The 21,119-nt window shown below is 43.2% G+C and overlaps 1 protein-coding gene across 8 annotated transcripts in view; it reads right to left on the bottom strand.

Moving 5' to 3' along the window:
- Positions 1–1,313: 1,313 nt before the first annotated feature.
- PARP6 (poly(ADP-ribose) polymerase family member 6) overlaps positions 1,314–21,119 on the bottom strand; it is a 28,398-nt gene continuing 8,592 nt past the window's right edge. For 4 of the 8 annotated variants that reach the window (XM_041744836.1, XM_041744834.1, XM_041744833.1 and 1 more), the window contains exons 9-24: positions 19,572–19,721; positions 18,062–18,272; positions 17,487–17,540; positions 15,236–15,331; positions 14,530–14,622; positions 13,776–13,901; positions 12,457–12,522; positions 11,481–11,548; positions 10,181–10,229; positions 9,819–9,931; positions 9,023–9,095; positions 8,247–8,316; positions 2,722–2,801; positions 2,258–2,321; positions 2,025–2,109; positions 1,314–1,690 (exon numbers count right to left, since the gene is read on the bottom strand). In XM_041744836.1, the coding sequence (XP_041600770.1) occupies positions 1,588–1,690; positions 2,025–2,109; positions 2,258–2,321; positions 2,722–2,801; positions 8,247–8,316; positions 9,023–9,095; positions 9,819–9,931; positions 10,181–10,229; positions 11,481–11,548; positions 12,457–12,522; positions 13,776–13,901; positions 14,530–14,622; positions 15,236–15,331; positions 17,487–17,540; positions 18,062–18,272; positions 19,572–19,721 (1,501 nt within the window). In that variant the 3' untranslated portion in view covers positions 1,314–1,587. Of the gene's footprint in view, positions 1,691–2,024; positions 2,110–2,257; positions 2,322–2,721; positions 2,802–8,246; positions 8,317–9,022; positions 9,096–9,818; positions 9,932–10,180; positions 10,230–11,480; positions 11,549–12,456; positions 12,523–13,775; positions 13,902–14,529; positions 14,623–15,235; positions 15,332–17,486; positions 17,541–18,061; positions 18,273–19,571; positions 19,722–21,119 lie in introns of those variants that run through there. The other 4 variants (XM_041744837.1, XM_041744838.1, XM_041744839.1 and 1 more) reach the window with 4 other exon arrangements.

Below are 21,119 nucleotides of genomic sequence, written 5' to 3'. Positions count from 1 at the left end.
AGGGTTAGCAAATTATTAAAGTGTTTACTAGTATAATGCCTGGCACCTACCCAGTAAGAACTAAAAAATGTTAGCCATCTAATTAATACTATGCAGATGAGCTGCAAGGGTCCTCCCGGGAGACAGAAACTTCAGTCATAGTGGGTTTCCTGATGGGGCCATTTACTTAATGGAAGGGTATTTCACCCAGACCTGAAAACAGAATGGGACAGAGAGCCTTAGGAGACTTATAGAGTCAGAGTGTAGCGGTCTTGAATGGGTGAGGAGGGGATCCCTGGGTGGCTCAGCAATTAAGTGCCTGCCTTTGGCCCAGGGTGTGATCCTGGGGTCCTGGGATCGAGTCCCACGTCAGGCTTCCTGCATGGAGCCTGCTTCTCCCTCGGCCTGTGTCTCTGCCTCCCTCTCTCCCCCCCTCGTTGCTCATGAATAAATAAACAAAATCTTAAAAAAAAAAAAAAAAAAAAAACAGAGTGAAGGTAATGAAAGACAACAGGTGGTGCTGGGTGGATGTTGTAAATCAAGAAGCTGTAACAGAATAAAAACACTAACTTGAAAAGCCAAACTTACTTCATGTTTTTTGTATTCTCTGTGCTTATAGTCCTCTTTTTTCTTCATTAATATTTCATAAAATATTTGGCAGTGTCCAACTTGTCAGAGAACTAACTTAGGGTTAGACGCACATGAGGCATAGCCTGAAAGGCCAGCAGTAGGTTGGGTGGGAATTTCAACGGGGAGATCGAATTCACTGAAGCAATTAGGTCTCCTCAAAAGAGCCATCTTTCCTTGGAGAATCTGGACTTGGTTTCATTAAGGGAGGCTGCATTTCTCTACATGTCAAATTAGAGACCAAGCCAACTTCCTGCACCTGTCAGCTATTGCCCCCTCACCTCCCTTATCTTAAAGAAATTAGCTGGGAGGAGGAAGAGAGTAGACGCCCAACCCCTGAGACTTAGAGCAAGGAAGAGTGGCTAGGTTAAATGCAGAAAGCAGAGAGAGATCCTTAGAGTAGGAAATCTGAGCTGCTTTGGGCTTAACAGTCCTTAAATCTTGAGGAACAGGTATCAGTGGTATTCTATATCCTTGAGTTTGTGTCATCTGCATAACTGGTAAGTTTCCCTTCTTCATCCGTTGATAAAAATGTTGCCATATCTGTAGTACACTACACTAGATGGACTCGCCTTTGACTCCACTCAATGTAATTCGTTCCGACCCTGAGGATATTCAGCTGGTGGGGATACTCTCCCCACCCAACACCCCATTTGGGGGCTTGAGGCTGGTGCTGGGCCAAGGCTAGTCAGACCACAGTGATCATATCCAGTCCACAGCACCTTCCATTTTATTGTTTTATTTACAAACAGGGTGAAGTCAACTGGGAAAATCAGGAGTAGGGAGTCATTCTGGGCCATCCAAATGTGGAGTGGTTCCTGGGTCAGTCTCCACCATGAAGGCCGCCTCTTCTATCCTTTTCCTGCCCCTTGGTAACGGCCCCTTGATTCCTCAGGGCAGCCTCGCACACTGCTCCTGAGCCCTTGTATGAGGGCAGATGGATCCTGGGGGAACAGGGGTGGTACGAGGGCTGGGGCCCCCTCAGTTTGTGTAAACCTGAGTTCCGATCACACGCATGATTTCCTTCTGTATCTTGGGGTCCTGAGTATTAATGTTGGCATCGCCCACCTGACCATCCTCATATCTGCCAAAGATAGGGCAAGTGTGAGCATAAGAGGGAGAACAATACCAGAATAATGTCAACCAGTGGAATTATTTTTGGAGGTGTGGCCATCCCATCCCAGAAGCCAAACCCTTTCTTGCTACTCTTCTGGGTAGAAAAGATTCAGCTTAACCAGATAAGCTGACTTTGATCAATACCCATCCCTGTCATCCACAGGGAAAGTTCCAGTGCCAGCTCCACTCAGGTAGCCAGGGACAAGTCTTGAATGACAGAAACAGACTTTCCCAGTAGTCACAGCATCACACCCCCACCCTCATTTCTCAGAGCGACCCCCTAGGTACACTCCTAGACTTACACAAAGAAGAACCGTGTGCAGACATGGTCAGACACAGGGCACACCCAGATGTTCCCATGCTTCTGGAGGTCCTTAGATGTAATCACTGGGAAGAAGGAGGCCAGAAGTTATAGATATAATGCTTAAGTCACACAGTCTAGGCAGGGGAGGGAAGACATGATACGTCAACACCACCCTCAGCTGGATCATAAGGTTGGGGACACAGAAAAACAGGGACTGGGTGAGCTACCCACCTTCACAAAGTGCTATACAGTTTAGATTCCGACTCTGCAGGAACCTCGACTGAATGGATCGGGTCTGGAAGAGAAGGAGAGCAGAGCCAAGTGGACTGTTACGGCTCTCCCTAGACAGGACAGTTAGCTGCTGATGGCTAGGGGCATAGGTCAGGGATATCTGGGGCTCCCCAGCCACCCCACCCCCCCAAATTTGCTTTCCCAAAATCAGTCTGGATGAGTCCATAGCTTCCATCTTTACATTTTCACGTCACTGCATTTAAACTCAGTCCCTGCTTTCATACTTATGACCGAGGCTATGTGTGACTCTGGAAGTGTGTTCATCTTAGAACCTATCTGATTTCTTCAAATATTCTTCAGACTACCCACCTCCCCCACCATGTGTTTCCCCATCCATCTATGTAGCCTAAACTTATCCCGGGGGAAGAGATCTGCCTCACCAGAGCAGTGCCAACTAGTAATACCTGTGGGATGGTATTCATCCTGTTATATCTCTGGACCAGCTCATCCTTGGAGGGCATCCTGTGCTGTCCTTTTCCCATTCCTGTCACAGAACAACAAATTCAGTTCACTCACCCATTCCTCAGTCAAGTATTTACTAAAGTGCATACTATGTGCCAGGCATTGAGCTAGACATGTAGTGAATAAAACAAACAAGGTACCTGCCCTGACGCAATTTAGTCTGATGGAGACTAGAGGTAAAGAACAAGTAATTACAACACGGTATGGCAAGAGATGTGATGGGGAGAATCTAGAACAATGTGGGGCTAGAGGAGGGGAACTAGCCTGCCCTACCAGTTTGAAGAAGGCTACCCAGTGACAGCTAGGAATAATTAGTTAAATGAAGACGGGGAAAGTGTTCTGGCAGGGGTAACAGGGCATGGAAGGCCTGGAGGAAGGAAGCAATGTGCCTTAGTTTGTATGGAGCATAGTCAATGGAAGGGGAGTGGCAACAGACAATGTGGAAGCATGGAGCTACGATCAGATCAGGCAGGCCTTACAGGCCGTATTAAGACAACTGGAGTTTATCCTGAGAACCTCAGAGAGTCACTTAAAGGTTCTAAGACAGGGGAGGAACACATGGAATGAGCCAGGAATGAGGGGCCCAGGAGCATGGTATCAACACCTCGGATCAATGCCAGGTTGAGCAAAATGAGCGAAGAGGAAGCAAGCAGAGCAAGTCAGATCTGCTCTAGTCTCAAACTATAAACCAGAGTCACTTAAGAGATAAGGCAGAGATCACAGCAGTTAAGTAATGAATAATTTTCCACAAGTAGCCATAATGGCAACAACCTTAAGCATCCTGTTTCCTTCAGAAGGTCTTTCCAGACTTGAGGAAGTGATGCCAATTCCCTCCACGTTCCCCCCTACCTAAATCCATAAATCCTCCACCATCCTTATCTCCCAGTTTATAACATTCATGGACTCATTCTAGATTTTTCTTATTTAGAGACAAAACAGTGCTTGTGTGCTCCTACTCCGTTTTTGGCCTGTAACTAGGACTTAGTCTTTGTACTAAGCTTTCTCACAGGCCTGGCCTTAGCACAGTGTGTGTGTATGTGTGTGTGTGCGTGTGTGTGTGTGTGTGTTCCCTTCTGTTGGAGAGGGAGAGGGATGAAGATGGGAAATGATGCTATCATTATAGGCTATAAGCTGGGCCTCCTATCTCAAAACTCTGCCCTGGAACTTTCTACTACTAATCCCACTTTGCTTCGATTCTTGGTTTTATGATAGCCATGGTGCAGCAGTGGGGATGAGTGGACCGACATTCCTCATTGCTCAGGCTGTCAATTTGTCATGCACTTACACTAAAATCCCATGACAGATTATGGCCTTAACAAAACTCAGGGCAAGACTTAAACTAATTAATTTCTTCCTCCTACAGGACACTTACCACCCCTCTATGTTTACTTTCTCCATTAGCCTCAACTAGGTTTAGCTCTGATTCCAAACATCACGACCTCCTCATCTTGGGTATTTCAGTGCAAGATTCTGAGTGAAATCCCCACCCAAGTTCTACCCTAGAGGATAAGAAAGAACAATCTGATTTCTATGGCTGATCTTAGAGATGGCACTTATGATATAATCCAAATCCTGTCCCATCCCAATCCTGTTGCACACTGTCCTGTCCATTTTGACCCAATGATCTTTCGTCAAGACCAGAACCTGAGAATATGGTGGCTAGAATCATCCCTGGATGCTTTGTATCCAAAGTATTCATGTTTCAGAAATCTCTAAACAGAACTAAACAAACAGATGTTTACCATCTCCTTTCTCACTGGCCCTCATTATAACCTGCACACAATGGCCAAGTCATTGGAGTGGAGAGGCTCCACTAGCCAAATGGATGTTCTCCATTCATACTGGCTCCCAGAGGGCACTGAATGCCACAAAACTAAGGATACCCTGAAGAAGAACAGAGAAAACCAGAGTAGAATAGGGTAGATGGAAACATTTTAAGAACGTAGTGTAGTAACTACAATAAACTGGACATCTGTACGCATCTCCCATTCTAGAGATTCTCACATATCTGTGGGCCCTCAAAGACGCAGTCGTTCAAGTAAAGCCTACCCAGTCAGTCCAATATAGTGATAAGAAAACTGGCCTAGAAGTTAGGAGGCCTGGATTCCAATCCTAGCTCTACTACTCCTAGCTATGTGACCCTAAGAAAGTCATTTAACTTCTCTGTGTATGAGCTTTCCTATCTGTAAAGTAATAAAGGATTGGATGAGATGATCTCTAACTATTAAGAGTAAAATCCTATGCCATTTTGTATGGATAATCAATGGACCTTTGCAAGAGGGAAAGGGATGGTGTCATAGGATGTTGTTATGTCATCGGTAAAGTAATAAAGAAAGATAAGGAGTCAACAGAGATTCCTGGCTTCATTTGGTAACTAAAGGGTCTCAGGTACTTAGTAGGAAACAAAAGTCAGTGAGAGGGGAAAGAGGGAATGAATAGGGAGAGAACAGACAGGAAACAAGAGTTTCACGGGCATCAAAAACCAGGAGAATCTCACTACTCAGAAAATAAGAGCTTAATGAGGGAAGCTCAGGCTTGGACAAAGATAAAAATTGAGAAACCTGGACAAAGAAGCCAAATAGACTACCCCAACACAACCCCTACTTTGCACCTCAGGCACACAGAGTAAGATTCATGCACACATTCAATAAATATTTATTGGGCACTTACCCTGTGTAGATTCATCACCAGGTTTGGTTCATGACATACTATCATTTATTTATTTATTATCTATTTTACCTATAGACCCAACCTACAAACTAAATCCAAGAACCAAAACATTACTAGTGACTTATATATAACTATCTGCCTCTCCTTGGGAGGTAACCACTACCTTGAAATTTCTTTAGTTTCATCACACATACCCACATATACACCCCTAAATGTTTAACTTTGTATGCTTTTGAACAATATAAAAAAGACATCATAGAGTAGTCTTCTGGGCTTTCTTTTTTTTTTTTTAAGATTCTATTTATTTGAGAGAGAGGAAGAAAGGGAGTATGTGCTCGGGGTGGGGGAGGGGAGCAGAGGGAGGAGGGACAAGCAGATTTCAGAGTGCAGAGCCTGACATGAGTGAGCTCCAATCTTACAACCCTGAGATCATGACCTGAGCCAAAACCAAGAGATGGATGCTCAACAGACTGAGCCACCCAGGTGCTCTTGGGCTTGCCTTTTTAACTTTTTAACTTTTTATTCATTTTTAAAGATTTTATTTTATTTATTCATGAGAGACACAGAGAGAGAGAGAGAGAGGCAGAGACACAGGCAGAGGGAGAAGCAGGCTCCCTGCAGGGAGCCCAACGTGGGACTGGATCTGGGTCTCCAGGATCAGGTCCTGGGCTGAAGGCAGGGCCAAACCACTGAGCCACCAGGGCTGCCCGGGCTTGCCTTTTTTAAACTCAACTAATTACTAAGATTTTTCCACATAGTTGAGAGCCACTGTTTATCCATTTTCATTGTTAAATAATAATCCAGGGGATCCCTGGGTGGCTCAGCGGTTTAGTGCCTGCCTTTGGCCCAGGGCATGATCCTGGAGTCCTGGGATCGAGTCCCACATCAGGCTCCCTCCATGGAGCCTGCTTCTCCCTCTGCCTGTGTCTCTGCCCCCCACCCTGTCTCATGAATAAATAAATAAAATGTTTAAAAAAAAATAATCCACTCTGAGAATACACTAAAATGTATTTATTTCTTAATCTGATAATGAGCATTTGGGTCATCTGCAAGACTTGCTATTGCAAACAGTATTACTTTGAACATTCATGTACACCTCTGGGTGTATGTAGGCAGGAATAAAAATGCTGGGTCGTTGGGATAAAATGTTTTAGCTCTATAAAATTTAACACCAAGTTGTTTTCCAAAGTGGCTGTACCAGTTTATATCCCCATAAACAATGAAAGAAATCCTGCTGATCTACAACTTCTAGAATCATTAAAGGTATTACCAGATTTCTTAATTTTTGCCAATCTACATGGGTGCTAAACAGTAAGTCATCTTGGTCTTGATTTTACTTCCTTGATTAACAGTGGTTGAGCAGGGGTGCCTGGGTGGCTCAGTGGTTGAGCATCTGCCTTCGGCTCAGGGTGTGGCCCCGGGGTCCTGAAATCAAGTCCTGCATCAGGCTCCCCAAAGGGAACCTGCCTCTCCCTCTGATTATGTCTCTGCTTCTCTGTGTCTCTCATGAATAATTAATAAAATCCTTTTAAAAAAATAGCGGTTGAGCAGCTTTTCATATTTTTTGGTCATTTCTTCAGTGAAATGCCTGTTCATTTCATTCACCTATTTTTCTATTGGATTGTCTTTTTCTTATTGATTTTCAAGCATTTTAAAAATACATTTTTATTACTGATCTTTTGTACTTAAGTGTGTTGCTAAATGTCTTCTGGTTTATAACTTCATTTTCTTAAGATGTCTTCTGACGAACACAAGTTTTTAGTTTTAATAAAGTCAAATTTACTGATCTTTTATGACTTATAATTCTTTTTCAATTCTCTGGATAATTTGTATACGACTACAGTAATTTGTTTGGTTTGGTTAAGGTTTGGTTTAAGACTCACTTATAAAACTTATCTGGGTTTGGTGAGTTTTTTGGTTTGTTATTTGTTAGAGTAGTTTAAAATTTAGAGACTCTTCTAGTTCTGATTCTGGATCTAAGTTTTCCTACCTTTATGACAGTTATAATTACTGGAGAATACTACATAATCTATAAAGAATCTAACACTGTTCCCTTTGTATGTCAGACACGCAATATATGGTGGATATCCTTTATACAAAGACTATATAGAATAAGAAAAACAAAAGAAGACTGAAAAAGAACTAAGACATGAACCTGGTACACTGTGAGCCTCGAGTCAGATTCATTTTCTGAACAGAACAAAGCTGGACTTATCTCCTGACTAAAATATGGGCTTCATTCATGCCTTATCTTTGGAATAAAAGGCTTTCACTTCCATCCAATGTAACTATTATAATATTATTATATAATTATAGACAGTTTATATTTTAAAAGGTAGATGACAAGGAGAACAATGTCCCCAGACATGTAAGAAAATGGAAGATACTCAAACCTTCAAGTGTATTCATATATCAACTCACATGCACATGGATACGTACACTATCTATAATAATGACAAGCTACTGCTAACACCAAAAAGTGGTCTATGAAAAACCTCGTTCCAATCTCCCAGTTATTCCCTAACTTAATCTCAGAGCCAAGCCTCTACAATGAATAAAACCATCCCCATGGAGAAGAGGACCACCTAAGGGAAAGGGAGATAATTGGCCTTGCCTTCTAAAGAATCTAAATTTCTAGTAGGAGGAGGGAAAAAGACAGACTATGTGTCTATGACTGGGGAGAGAGCTGACACAGACCAAGTGTCCATGATGAAGGAAGAGGAGATAGCATAGATTATGTATTTACAAAATGGATGCGATGTAAATAGAGTCAAGGTGGCCAGAGAGTGTTTCTTACCTGAGTATCCAAAGGAAATACTGGAGATGGGGCTCAGGTAGATGCCTTTGCCATAGGCTGCTCCATGCAGCTTGCAGGGAAACACCAGGATGAGCAATATGAGCCTGGGCCCTCCCATGGCTGTATATTAGGCAGCCACAAGGCTTATCCAGCCCTCTGTCCCTCCAATTACCTTCTTACTCATTCAGATAACGCTAGGAACTTGTTCTTGAAAAGCTACTTGGCTGAAAAGTGGATGCAGGTTAACCCCTTTGCCCTACTAGAAACCGAGGTCTTGGAAAGTGAGGAGTGGCAGAGCCACTGAGTCAGTCCCTCAGAATCCATACTCCTGTCTCCAGGCCTTGGTACATATTCAGATTCCAAAAAGGGAATGATAGAACAGGTAGCCAAGTGGAGAAACAATAACCATTCCTTGGAGTCTCACAGGGCAAAGAAATAAGCCTTTTCTATCAACTTTTTGAATGAACAGTCACATAAATTTAAAAAAACTGTTTAATAGGTTAATTTATCACAGTGGCTGCAGTCAGCAATTCATATTCCTGCTTATTGCTACAATCCCATTCCCAAAACCACCAAAAAACACAGCCTGGGGTCAATTATACGAAAGCCACATTCATGCTATACAAACAGTTCCAACCTCTTTCCTAGGGAAGCCCCCGGCAGGCTAGATTTGAGGATGCTGAAGCAAAAACAGTTGACTACTCTAGAGCAGCCTTCCCTAAAATTGAGTAGGGCAGGGAGGGGGTGGAGAGAAAGGGAAAGGGGCACAGCCTCACCTGCAGTTTGGTGTAGGATGCATTGACCAGCCCATTGCGCAGGATCGAATGCCAGTTCTCAATGTGGGACCCACTGTAAGGAGGGTAGAATACAGGTCTCCTCAAAGTCTGAGGTGCCCAGAAGCACTTCCAAGACTGCCACTCCCACCCAATCTCACCCACACAGGACACCATGATAGAGCAGATACACCTAGTGATGCACATGGACATAGCCACAGGCATGCAAAATATGTGCAGCTAACCCTCCATTTAGTTTCCAGTCCCATCCTTTTTTCTGTACTTCAGCTAGTCCCATCCTAAATCCCCAAATGTTGGTTCAGTATTTTCATTTGTCTATTTTCCTGATACTTCAAGTTAAGCAGATTCATCTCACACTTGACAAGCTTATCACTGATCCCAAATACGGCAGCCAGTCCTGACTTCATGTCTGTTTTAAGAAAAGGGTACCACCATTCCCTTCATAATATCTCTCTCACTTTCTCTTTCTCCCCACAAACAGGCATAAATTGCTCATTTCCTTCAAAATACCCTTCAGACCTATCTCCTCTAATCTGTTCCTTCAACCACAGCTTTTTATATGTAAATGTCATTTCTCCTCAACCTACAACATAAGTAGCTTGAGAGTAAAGACCATATCATATGTATCTTTCTACCTTCCAGAGTACCTGTCATAATAATAATAAATATCTGATTGGCTGATGGATATAGATAACACACATATACCTCAAGTGAAGTTGCCCTCCCATCCCCCTAAATTATTTGTTGTCCCCCCACCCCCAGTCCCCACGCTCCTCACTGGAAGGCAAAGGTGCTGCCATAGAGCTTCTTGGCGGTCCGGAACCGAGCCTCCTTGGCAGGAGGGCTGCTCAGCAGGAGGAACTGGTGTGAGGTGTGCATGAACTTCAGCTGCTGCCCAGGGTGGGGGTCGGGTCAGGAAAACAGAGAAGAAATGGAGATCAGGGAGGGAAGGGTTGAGGATAGGGAGCAAATCAGGTTTGCCCTGACCCCAAATAGTGAGGATATGCTTAGGTCCAAAGACTACTGTTGATGGACAGAGCCAACGAGACAAGTCTAGAACCAATATGGTTAGCTGGTTTGACCTCCCTGCCCCTCACCAGAAATTTAAAGAGTTTATTTAGAAGAAGAATGGTCACTTACCCTGCTGAGAGGTAGTTTGACAATGTGTGACCTGTTGCTAGAGATGATCCTAGCATAAAACAGAAAAAAAAAAAAAGGAATGGAAAGAATGAGTGTGTGGCTAGACCATCCAGAACAAAGCAGAGCCTTGCTAAACCCCTGAGAGAACAAGCAAGGATTCCAGGGCTATCTGAATTGTGTGAAATGTTCAGATTACTATCTGGATATTCCTGTGGGTGGTAATGCTTGGGTAGAAAAGCATAAAAGGGAAGCTTCTGACCAGAGACCAGCTAGTTACTCGGTAAACGATGGATGAAAGAGAGGGGTGGTAGGGAGACTGCTACATCTAGGGAAAGGAAAGGATAATACAAAAGGAAGAGTACATAAGATCAGCTACAAAAATTTAAAAAAATGTAAAAAGTTAGCAGGGATCTGTATTAGCAGGGTGACAACTTGTTCTTAGGATTTAGAGACATACAACTGGGGCTTAAAAGCCATCCTATCGAGCTCAAAGGAAGCCTTCAGGGCTCTGGAGGATGGGAGAAAGAAAAAGAAGAAACTACAACAAACTTCCTGAGGATTCAAGGACAGACTGGGCTGTGTGTAGGCTGAACTCAGAGAACAGGAGAACAAAGGCATAAAACAGTGAGGGCTCAGCAAGGCAATGTTATCTCGTGTAGTGGACAGTTTGGTTCTTTGGGCTTCACTCATTTACTGGTGATGCCATCCTGGATAGTCTATGCCTGGCCACATCCCTCATGCTCTGAGAGAGAATGTTGCATTGAGAAAGCACTGATGTCAAAAGCTGACTAGGGAAAGAGGGGAAAGCTATGTCAGGAAAACAACAGAAATCAAGATGAGGGAAGGAGGGCAGGCGGTGGAGGGCAGCAGAGAATGCTCAGAATCTTTTGTAGAAGGGAATAATAATAGTGCCTCAAGGCTCTGGACAGTGTACATCAACAGGGAAGGTCTTGAGACAGGTCTTGAGACAGGTCTAAAGGAGTAGAAGAGGGAGTCAGACCTCTTTGGATGCAGAGAAAACTTAGTTGAAACAGTACTAATTCCTACATGCAGAGGTACTTAAAAACCTATTGGGAAACAAGATATACCTAAAGAGAACCTGAGAAATGGTGTCAGAATTTGTGAGCTCTTGGGAGGTTCCGAGTTCTTTTCCAGAAAGCAGCCAGAACATGTATAACTTCAGGGAGGATGCTAAAAAACTGCCTCTAAAAGAAGGTGCAGGTTCCGTGTCTCATACTATACACACCCACACCTCCCCTCCAATCCCCAAAGGATGAACCATTCCATCTGTACTACTTACCACTGCAAGAGAGGATGGGCCAAGGGATCCAGTTTATCCATCTGCTTCTTAATTTCTAAATATGAACCCTGTAAGACAAAGGCCATAAAGTTATCTCCCAGGAGAGGTGGGAACCCTCCCACTTCAAACAGACTGACTATCAGGGCCCAGGGCAAGGTAGGCACTGAAGGCCACACAAAGGCAAGAGGAGATGGTTCCCACCCTCAAGGAGCCCAGTCAAATTGGGAAGACTCATAAATAAATATGAAAATGACTGAAAATGCTTACAAAACAACATGCAGGTGGGTCTCCCTCATTTTATGCAATTCCTACAACCCTAAAAAGTTGACTTTAAATCAAAAATAAATAAAATCAATGTCCCAGAAAGATCAGGCTAAGGAATCCTGTGGTAAAGTTTACATAAAGCAGAGAGTCTTTCTGACAAATCACCCCTCCTAGGTATATCTTATGTGTTAATCTGAACTGTGATATATAGGATTTGCTGAGAAGAGGCCCACCTGTAAATGTGAGTACAAATGAATGTCTATTCATGCAGAGATTGCAGACGAGGGGTGGGGAAGTCTGGTGAGGGGCAGCCTTGAGTCAAAGGATGGTCACTGCTCCATGTTGCTGCCCCACCCCTAGAAGGACAGAAGATGTAGGCCCCTGGGGCGAGTTCCTTACGTCCAAGCCCCCTCCTCACCCTCCCAACCCTGGGCAGAAGTCTTTCCCTCATTTCTTTCATTCCCTAAGAATTATGGGGAAAACATTAAATATGAACAACTCATGAAGGAACTGGCAGCAAAGATAGAGGCTGAGAGAGACATCAGGAGTGAGAAAAGAGGAATAACAGAGAACAAGAACTGGGAAGGCTGAAGGGGGAACACTAAAGAAAATACAGTGAGGAAACAGAATAGCATTTCTAAATCTTTACTCCACTCCCATGGATTCCAGGCACAACAGGGCACGTAAGCAGGACAGGCAGAGAGCAGAATACCTGGGTCATCTCCCGGATGGACATCACACTATCCAGAGCTTTCTGAAGTCGCTCATAATTCTTCTTCTGTGGGGAATCAATGGGAAGAGAAGACCCAGATGAAGAAAAGTGGAGAGGAAGATGTGATGAAAAGAAGGGCCAGATGTACAAAAGAAGTCTAGGCCCCAGAGAAACAGTATAGCATGTCATGGAAAGAACACAGATTTAATGTCAGACAGTTCTGAATCACATGCTAGTTCTCTTTTACCAGCTGGACGTAATAGGGGAGGTTACTTAACCTCTTAGAACCTTGGTATCTCTGTATGTAAATGAAGATAAACATTCCTGCAACACTCACAGAGATGTTCTGAAGACATTATGTAATAAATATATTAACATTATGTAAAGAACCTATACAGTGCCTGATACATAGTAAGAAGGGTAATGGTGAGGTACTCTGCTGTGTACTTGTGATGGTTAATTTCATCAATGGTTAATCGGTTAATCGAGTTGATCTGACTGAGTCACGGAGGGCCTGAATATTTTGTCACACATTACTCTCAGTGTGTCTGTGAGGGTGTTTTTAGATGATATTAACCTTTGAATCAGCCCTCTGAGTAAAGCAGATTTCCCACCCTCATTTGGGTGGGCCTCGCCCAATCAGTTGAAGGTCTGAAGAGACCAAAAGGACCAAGTATGAGGGACCTCCCCCTGCCTGACTGCTGAAGCTAGGACACTCACTGGCCTTTTTCTACCTTTGGATCAGAATTGAAAAATCTGCTCTTTTTGGATCTCAAGACTGCCAGCTTTTGGATTGTAATTGACAGCACTGGCTCTCCTGGGTCTCCAGCCTGGCAACTGCAGAACCTGGGAGTTCTCAACCTTCTAACTGCATGAGCCCACTTCCTTCTAATAAATCTCTTTTGATATGTATCTCCTATTGGTTGTTTCCCTGGAAAACCCTAATACAGTACTTTGCATATGCTATCTATCACTTTTACAACCATCTGCAGGGTAGGTATTACACCCTCTTTACAGATAAGCAAATTGAGGTTCAGAAAGGTTTAGTGGCTTTTCTTACACCATTAAGCTAGGGAACAACAGACCCGCAAATGGAATCCAGGTCTGCCTGGCTCCAGTCTATATTCTTCCCTAACATAACACAATAATATTAATTCTTCCCACCTCCTTCTAACAAACTCATTTATTCACAAGAGCTAAAGCTTGGGGTTTAGAAGTTCCCGAGAACCAAGTGTTCCATTCTTTCTGTCCCGCATTCCACTGAATAACGGCCCACAAACTCCCACTACTTCTTATCGTTTCTTCCCAAGCAACAATACCTTGGGGTTAAAGGCCAGAGTCTTGGGATCAGTGGGGTCCACCACAGAGGGATAAGGCTCAAAGATGATGCTCTTTCTAGGGGACTCCAAAGCTGCCCTACACATGGCCACCAGCAGATCCACCACCTTCAGGGAAAAGAGAGAAAGGGGGCAGAAACTAAGGGATCTCCCAGAGCTGGGAGTCACAGTGTCCAGCAGGGGTCCACCTCTCAAGAGGCTCTCAGCACTTCTCTCTGTTGTTCTTTTTAAAAGCAAACATGCTTATGGTCTTTTCATTAGAAAATACAGGCTGTTCATAAGAATTCAATTAACAATCAATTAAAAAGTGACTAAAGAAGATAAAAATCATCCCCCTATCCCCAAACAAATCTCATTCCTCACAAGTACAACTGTTAAGTCTGATGTCAATCCTTTTAGACTATTTTTCCTATGGAAACAGTTATTTTATTAAATAGGCAACTGAAAAAGAACTATATTACACATACTATCATATTTTCTTTTTCATATATGTTATAATTTTCTACCCATAAGTAATAGCTATATAGTATTTCCACTGTAAGGACATACCAGGATTTCTTTCACCGAACCCCCACAGATGGAATTGTATCCGTGCTTTTTTCTATTACAAACAACAGTATTGTGAACATCCTTACATATGAAAACATTTCTAGAGGTGAAATTGCAAGAAGTGAAATGCTAGGTTCCCTGGCCTTTCTTGATTCCAGTTCGCCAGCAGCTTTTCCTTCTTCCATACCTCTGCTCCAGTAGCGACCTCCTCCGCAGCTCCCGACATGACTCCCAGTGTGTAGAAGGAGAAAACACACAGCTCACGAGTACAGACAGCTGGCTGAATGGACATATTAAACAGACAGTAGTGGCACACGGTATGCAGTAAGAAGGTGTTACAGGGAAAGAAGGAAAAATCTGACCTCAGACAACTCTAGAATGAAGTAGGAATTTGGGGCTCTCTATATCATGAGAAAATTATAAGTAAGTCTTAATTAAAATACCTTACTTTTTTAAGTTTAAGAATTAATGCTGTCTCTTCTATGAAGCCTTCCATGACTTCCTTAAGTAGTTAGATGCTCTCACTTGTGAGCTCCTACAACATTGTTCGTATCTTTTCTACATACTTATAGTGTGGTATCTGTCCACCCACCTAGACTTGGGAGTCCTTGAGAACAGCATCATATGCAATCATCTTCATCAACACCTGACCCCTATTTTTAAATGTTGAATGGGGATTATATCTTCAAAAATATCCATATATCCTTATCTTTCCAAATAGGACTGCTGAGATTTGTTTTCTGAGAAAAACAATTATTTCTAGAGTCCCAGAGAATAAAGACAGAATTCTGTCTTTACTACAGACCCAGGAAGAAAGGAATAAAGGAGAGATGAGGAGTGAAGGAGCTTTAGCTAGGGGTTCAAGGAAGATGGTCACAGATTAGGGCATATACCTTAAGCATGGACCCATTCTGGAAGACATGCTGCTCGTCACACACCACACAGTACTCATTCAATGTTGGAATCCTCTGCTCTGCATACTTCATGATCTTGGGAGAGAAGAGATTGTATCAAGTCTTTTGGAAATACAGGCACAGATATGGGAAATAATTTGAGCTTCTTTTCCAGCTACTCTCCCTCTTCCCAGCTCTGTGCCTAAGGCAAAATCTATTCTTGGGCCCTGCACTTAGTTAAATTGATGGCCCAACTCGAGAGCTACCACTTTATATCATAGTAAAAATGAGACCAGCCATGGTAGAAGAGCTGACTTAAGATCTTACCCCTCTACTACTTAATAACACATGTAACTGGGGCGCCTGGTGGCTCAGTGGTTGGGCGTCTGCCTTTGGCTCAGGGCGTGATCCCAGAGACCCAGAATTGAGTTCCACATCGAGCTCCCTATGAAGAGCCTGCTTCTCCCTCTGCCTGTGTCTCTGCCTCTCTCTCTCTTTCTCATTCCCTCTCTCTTTCTCTCTCATGAATAAATCAATAAATCTTTTTTAAAAAAATAACATATGTAACTTTGGGCAAATAGGTTAACCTGAGCCTTGGTTTCTTTTTTTTTTTTTAATTTTTTATTTATTTATGATAGGCACACAGTGAGAGAGAGAGAGGCAGAGACACAGGCAGAGGGAGAAGCAGGCTCCATGCACCGGGAGCCTGACGTGGGATTCGATCCCAGGTCTCCAGGATCGCGCCCTGGGCCAAAGGCAGGCGCCAAACCGCTGCGCCACCCAGGGATCCCTGAGCCTTGGTTTCTTCATTTACAAAGTAAGATATTATTCACCTCAGAGAAATGGGGATTAATGAGATAATTTTCATGAAAGTATTTTATAAACATTAACAGGTACTAACCAAACTATTAACCTTAGTTGAAGTAATTACAGATTGTCCCTCTGAGATAGGTAAATATTCAGTCCATGATTACATGGTAGGAGGCCTGAGAAGCCATTTCAACTATCCGGAACAATCAGCCTGTCCACTGGTCAAAACCAGAGATACAACTCTGTTGGGAAGAGAGCACAAATCCAGAGCCAAATGGCAATATCCTAAACAATTTTTTTAAGGTAACATATAATGTTTTATTAGTTTCAGGAATAGAATTTAGTAATTCATCAGTTGCATAAAACACCCAGTGCTCATTAGTAAAGAATTTTCTAAAACACTCTGTCTAGGGGCACCTAGCTGGCTCAGTCTGTGGACCACACAACTCTTGATCTCAGGGTCATGAGTTCAAGCCCCACACTGGGTATACAGCTTACCTAAAGACAAAACCTAAAAAACAACAATAATGAAATAAAACCACACTCTGTCTTACCATGACTCTTTCTACCAGGTATGCTTCTGTATAAATCAAATTGTTCCCATTTCACATACTTTTGGGCTGGGAAAGGGAGATGAAAGGGCTTCTCCTCACACAGATGTACCAAATGCCTACTATGTACCCAGTTTGGTGAATGGTCTCCTTGATTATGCAATAACATAAAAGATTCTCTTCTCAGACCCTCAATGCCAACAAGGGAGATGTGACACATACAAATTAATTACAACTCAACTGTGGCACATATACAGATTAATTACAACTCAAGGCAGCATATGGTACACAACACAGAGGTGCCATACAAAATAAAAAGCACCTTAAGAGTTCAATGAGAGAAGAGATCACTCCTACCTAATATGGTTGGAGTACTAGAGAAGAATTTTATGGCAAAGGTAGCATTGAGGCTTGACTGCAACAAGCCAATATGGGCAGGAAGGCCAGAGATAATGATGTGAACAAAGATAATACAGATGGAAAAGTGAGAAAAAGCACGCCCAGGGAATAAAGAGATATTAAAAAAAAAAAAAAAGACCCAGTAGTAGCTGAGCAATGAAAGAGGAGGTATAGGGAAAACTGAAGGTCATCTAAATGAGGATGTTGGGGATCATAAGGAAATCAGTGTCAATCCCTCTCATATCTTGACACCTATGCACTTAAAATTGGCACTTGATCAGACATGGTCTGTAAGCGTCTTCCCAATAATGCCATAAGCTTCTTGAGGATAGGAACTATGCCTTCTTTTCTGCTATCCACAAATGCTTAGTATGGTTCTGGGAGCCAAGCAATTCAGGAAATATTTAACTGAGGAGCTGGGAGATGTTAGGGGAACAGATGGGTCAGAAAACAGGGGAAAGGCTTAGGAATGAAGCTTTGAACTCAATTACCTGGACAAGGAATCCATATTCCAGAGTGGGGATGTTCTTGCAGTGACCACTGACCTGATGAGAGTAAAAAGACAGACATTATGAGCCTTCTATGAATTTGGTGTCTAGACAGACCTCACACTCAACACCTAAGATTCTCCTAAAGTAGCTTCACCCTAGCTCCGATTACTGTAAATAATCCCAAAGCTGGAGAAAGAACCCTTAGATATTTTTGCCACAAGTACATGAAAAGGGCTCACCTGTCCTTAATCTTCTTCAAGGTAGATAAATAGGTTAATATAGCAGCAGATGACCAAGTCCTAACCACAGCCTAATAAAATCATGCATGATGCCTTGGGATACCCAAGTTCAGACTCCCTGATTCATGGCCTACTATCAGAGAAGCTTGCCAGACAGTTTAGACATGTTTTCAGCTATTAAAAAATGTGCTCCATTCTGCCCACTCATGGTACCTGTCCAAGTTTGATTTAGGATGCCTGAAAAACCATACCCCCACCTGATTTTGAGAAGCTATCTCCCACATCTCCATTCCCACCCTCCTGACACCCAAGTCAAACCCTCCCCAGCCCATGTACCAAAGGAGAGGTCCGTGCTGGGGGAGGGAGGCCCACGTGCTGGGGGCACAGGAGACCTGCCTGGGGGCTGGGAGGGTAGCCAAACACCTCCACTTTGGGGTTCTTCATAGTGCAAGAGATGGAACGGTTCATGAGGCGCCCAACTCGAAGCTCTGGTACACCCAGTTTGCCTTTCAGCATGGAGTCCTGTATGATAGGGAAACTGGGAGACCTGGAGAGAAAGCAAAGAGAAGTGATGAAACCAGGGATTCAAAATGAGCCCCTTAGAAGAACACTGACTCCTAGGTCAGGATGGGTGAAGCAACTTAAGCCAAAGAAGAAATCCCATCTGAGGAAAGTTCCATTGGATGTTAAACACCTTTAAAACAAGTAGATCACAAACCTGAATTGATTTTTATGTCATTATTTGTGTGTTCTTCAGATTAGAACATGGAAGACAAGCAAAGGCAAAGTCTCAGTCAATTTCTATAGCATCTAGGCTAGGTATGGAATGATCCCTTGGACAGGATGCCTATTTATTTGGGGAGGGTGTGTGTGTGTGGTGTTTATACACATATGATTAATTTTTTTTAAATTTTTATTTATGATAGTCACAGAGAGAGACAGAGAGAGGCAGAGACATAGGCAGAGGGAGAAGCAGACTCCATGCACCGGGAGCCCGACGTGGGAGTCGATCCCGGGTCTCTAGGATCACGCCCTGGGCCAAAGGCAGGCGCCAAACCGCTACACCACCCAGGGATCCCTACACATATGATTAAGTGCTAAATACTATACTGAGCAAGTGGTTGAAGCCCAAAGAGCCTAATGTCTGACAGTCTGTCAAGAATAGTGCCTGGGAAACTACAAATCTGGGTCTGTATTTGCCTTTGGGAAAATTAGAGGCACCAGTGGAGAAAAATGTAGGCCTGGGACATAGAACGAGACAATATTTATTTCCAAAACCTAGATAATGAATCAGTGTACTTTTTTTTTTAAGATTTTATTTATTTGAGACAGAAAGTACGTGTGAGAGAACACAAGCAGGAGAAACAGAGGGAGAGGGAGAAGCAGGCTCCCTGCTGAGTAGGGAGCCTGCTTCAGGGCTCAATCCTAAGATCTTAGGATCATGACATGAGCCGAAGGCAGATGCTTAACTAGCTGAGCCACCCCGGCACCCCTCAGTGTACCCTTTCATGAGGGCACGGAGTTGATGCCTATACTCAGACTCTGCTTTCTCAGGAGAGGTAATAATGGATGAGGTTCATAAAAAGAAAAGTTGGAAAAAATTAGCATACAATTCTTCAAATACATACCATGAAAGGACAAAGTATGAATACTGGTGTCGGAAGTACAAGGATAAAGACACTTGGGGGACAGGGCCATGTGGGTGGTGTTAATAGTTAAAGGTGCAGAATTTGGAGAAGCTTGGGAGAAAGCAAAATAGGTAAGTTTACATAATCAAGCAAGTGGAGCTGGAGCTCAGACAAGACCACCATCATTAGAGATGAGCTGCTCCTGGAGCAGCACTTACTTGGGGATGGGTGAGAAGATGCTGAGGCCAGCTCGGAACTTCTTGATGGTACCACTTGCCTTGAACCAACTGTGCCTTTTTTCCTGCTGGGTCTTCAAGAAATCGTTGCTGAGATGTTTCCATTGTTGGGAAGTGAACATACCCAGGATCCTAAGAAATCAAAGTGAATGGACTTACAAAAGGTCAGGCAGGAGAGGAAGTCAAGAAATAAAACTATGAAAAGCAATTAATCTAAAATTCAGACCCAGGAGCTGTAAGCTAGTTGTGGTAAGGGAATGTGTGTCTGAAGACCCCCTGATAATGACCTTAACACATGGAAATGTACTGTCCTAAAGTACCTCTTTGCCTAAGGGGTAAATACCCACTCCCATTACCTAGTCTAATGGACCAGAACAATTCTGGGATGATTTGCCTTTAGTGGAAGATTTCAAAGATGAGCTTTCAATGGCCATGAACCTGAGAATTTATTGCCAAGAATGACCATACTGACAGTGGAACAGAGTACCACTGTTGGTACTCTGGATGGAATAGAGTACCACCCTCCATTTTGGGAATAGTGAAGAAAAGGAATGGGACATGAGGGGTATAACATTGTTAAGCAAAAAATTATATCCCAAACTTATGGCTTCCAACTTGAGCTGAGCCCCCAACTAGTCTTACCAATCCTTTCACTTGTCTTTGATCAGTCCTCTCTGGCTTTACTCTATTATTCTAAATCCTTACTGCCTTCTCTAAGCTCTTCGCTTCACCTACAGCTGATAACCTCTTCCTTCCTTTTTTTTTTTAAGATTTTATTTATTTATTCATGATAGACATAAACAATGAGAGAGAGAGAGAGAGAGAGAGGCAGAGACACAGGCAGAGGTAGAAGCAGGCTCCATGCCGGGAGCCCGACGTGGGACTCGATCCCAGGACTCCAGGACTGCGCCCTGGGCCAAAGGCAGGCGCTAAACCGCTGAGCCACCAGGGATCCCGAACCTCTTCCTTCTTAACAGAGAAAACTGAAGCTGTCAGTTACCAGCTTTAATTTTCCAAGCCTGCTACAAAATCTATCTCCATTTCCTCTATTTCAATTCCTCCATTCTCTGGAAACAAGATAACCCTTCTATTAATTCCTCTATTTATTCTCTAGATCTCAGCCACTTCTTGCCTCTTTACGGATCTTGATTCATCAATCATCCCCCTCTCCTGTCAGTTCCTTTCTCAAACTCTACAAAAAGTTTCAAGTTTCTGCATAACCCCAGTCTAGCTATATCTCTCTCTTTCCCTGCTATCCTCATCCAAATATCTCAGTTCACACTTATTGTTTATACTTCATTGCTAATCACTCACTTCCCAACTCAACTGCAGTCTGGTTTCTACCTTTGCTACTCCACTATGATTGCTCTTACTCTGATGCTAAATCCAACAAAATCTCTTATGTTCTCCTTTGACTTATCCTCTCTGGCCTCTTCCCCTCATTGTAGAAACGCTCCCCCTTGCCTTCTGACACCATTTGCTTCCTATTCTTCTCCAACCTCTCTGGACTGCCTTCAATGTTCTTTCTGT

The sequence above is a fragment of the Vulpes lagopus genome, chromosome 2 (assembly GCF_018345385.1).
Source record: "Vulpes lagopus strain Blue_001 chromosome 2, ASM1834538v1, whole genome shotgun sequence".
Classification (NCBI taxonomy): Eukaryota; Metazoa; Chordata; class Mammalia; order Carnivora; family Canidae; genus Vulpes; species Vulpes lagopus.
The sequence above is the reverse complement of the archived record's forward strand: the minus strand, read 5'-3'. Positions and strand labels throughout refer to the sequence as shown.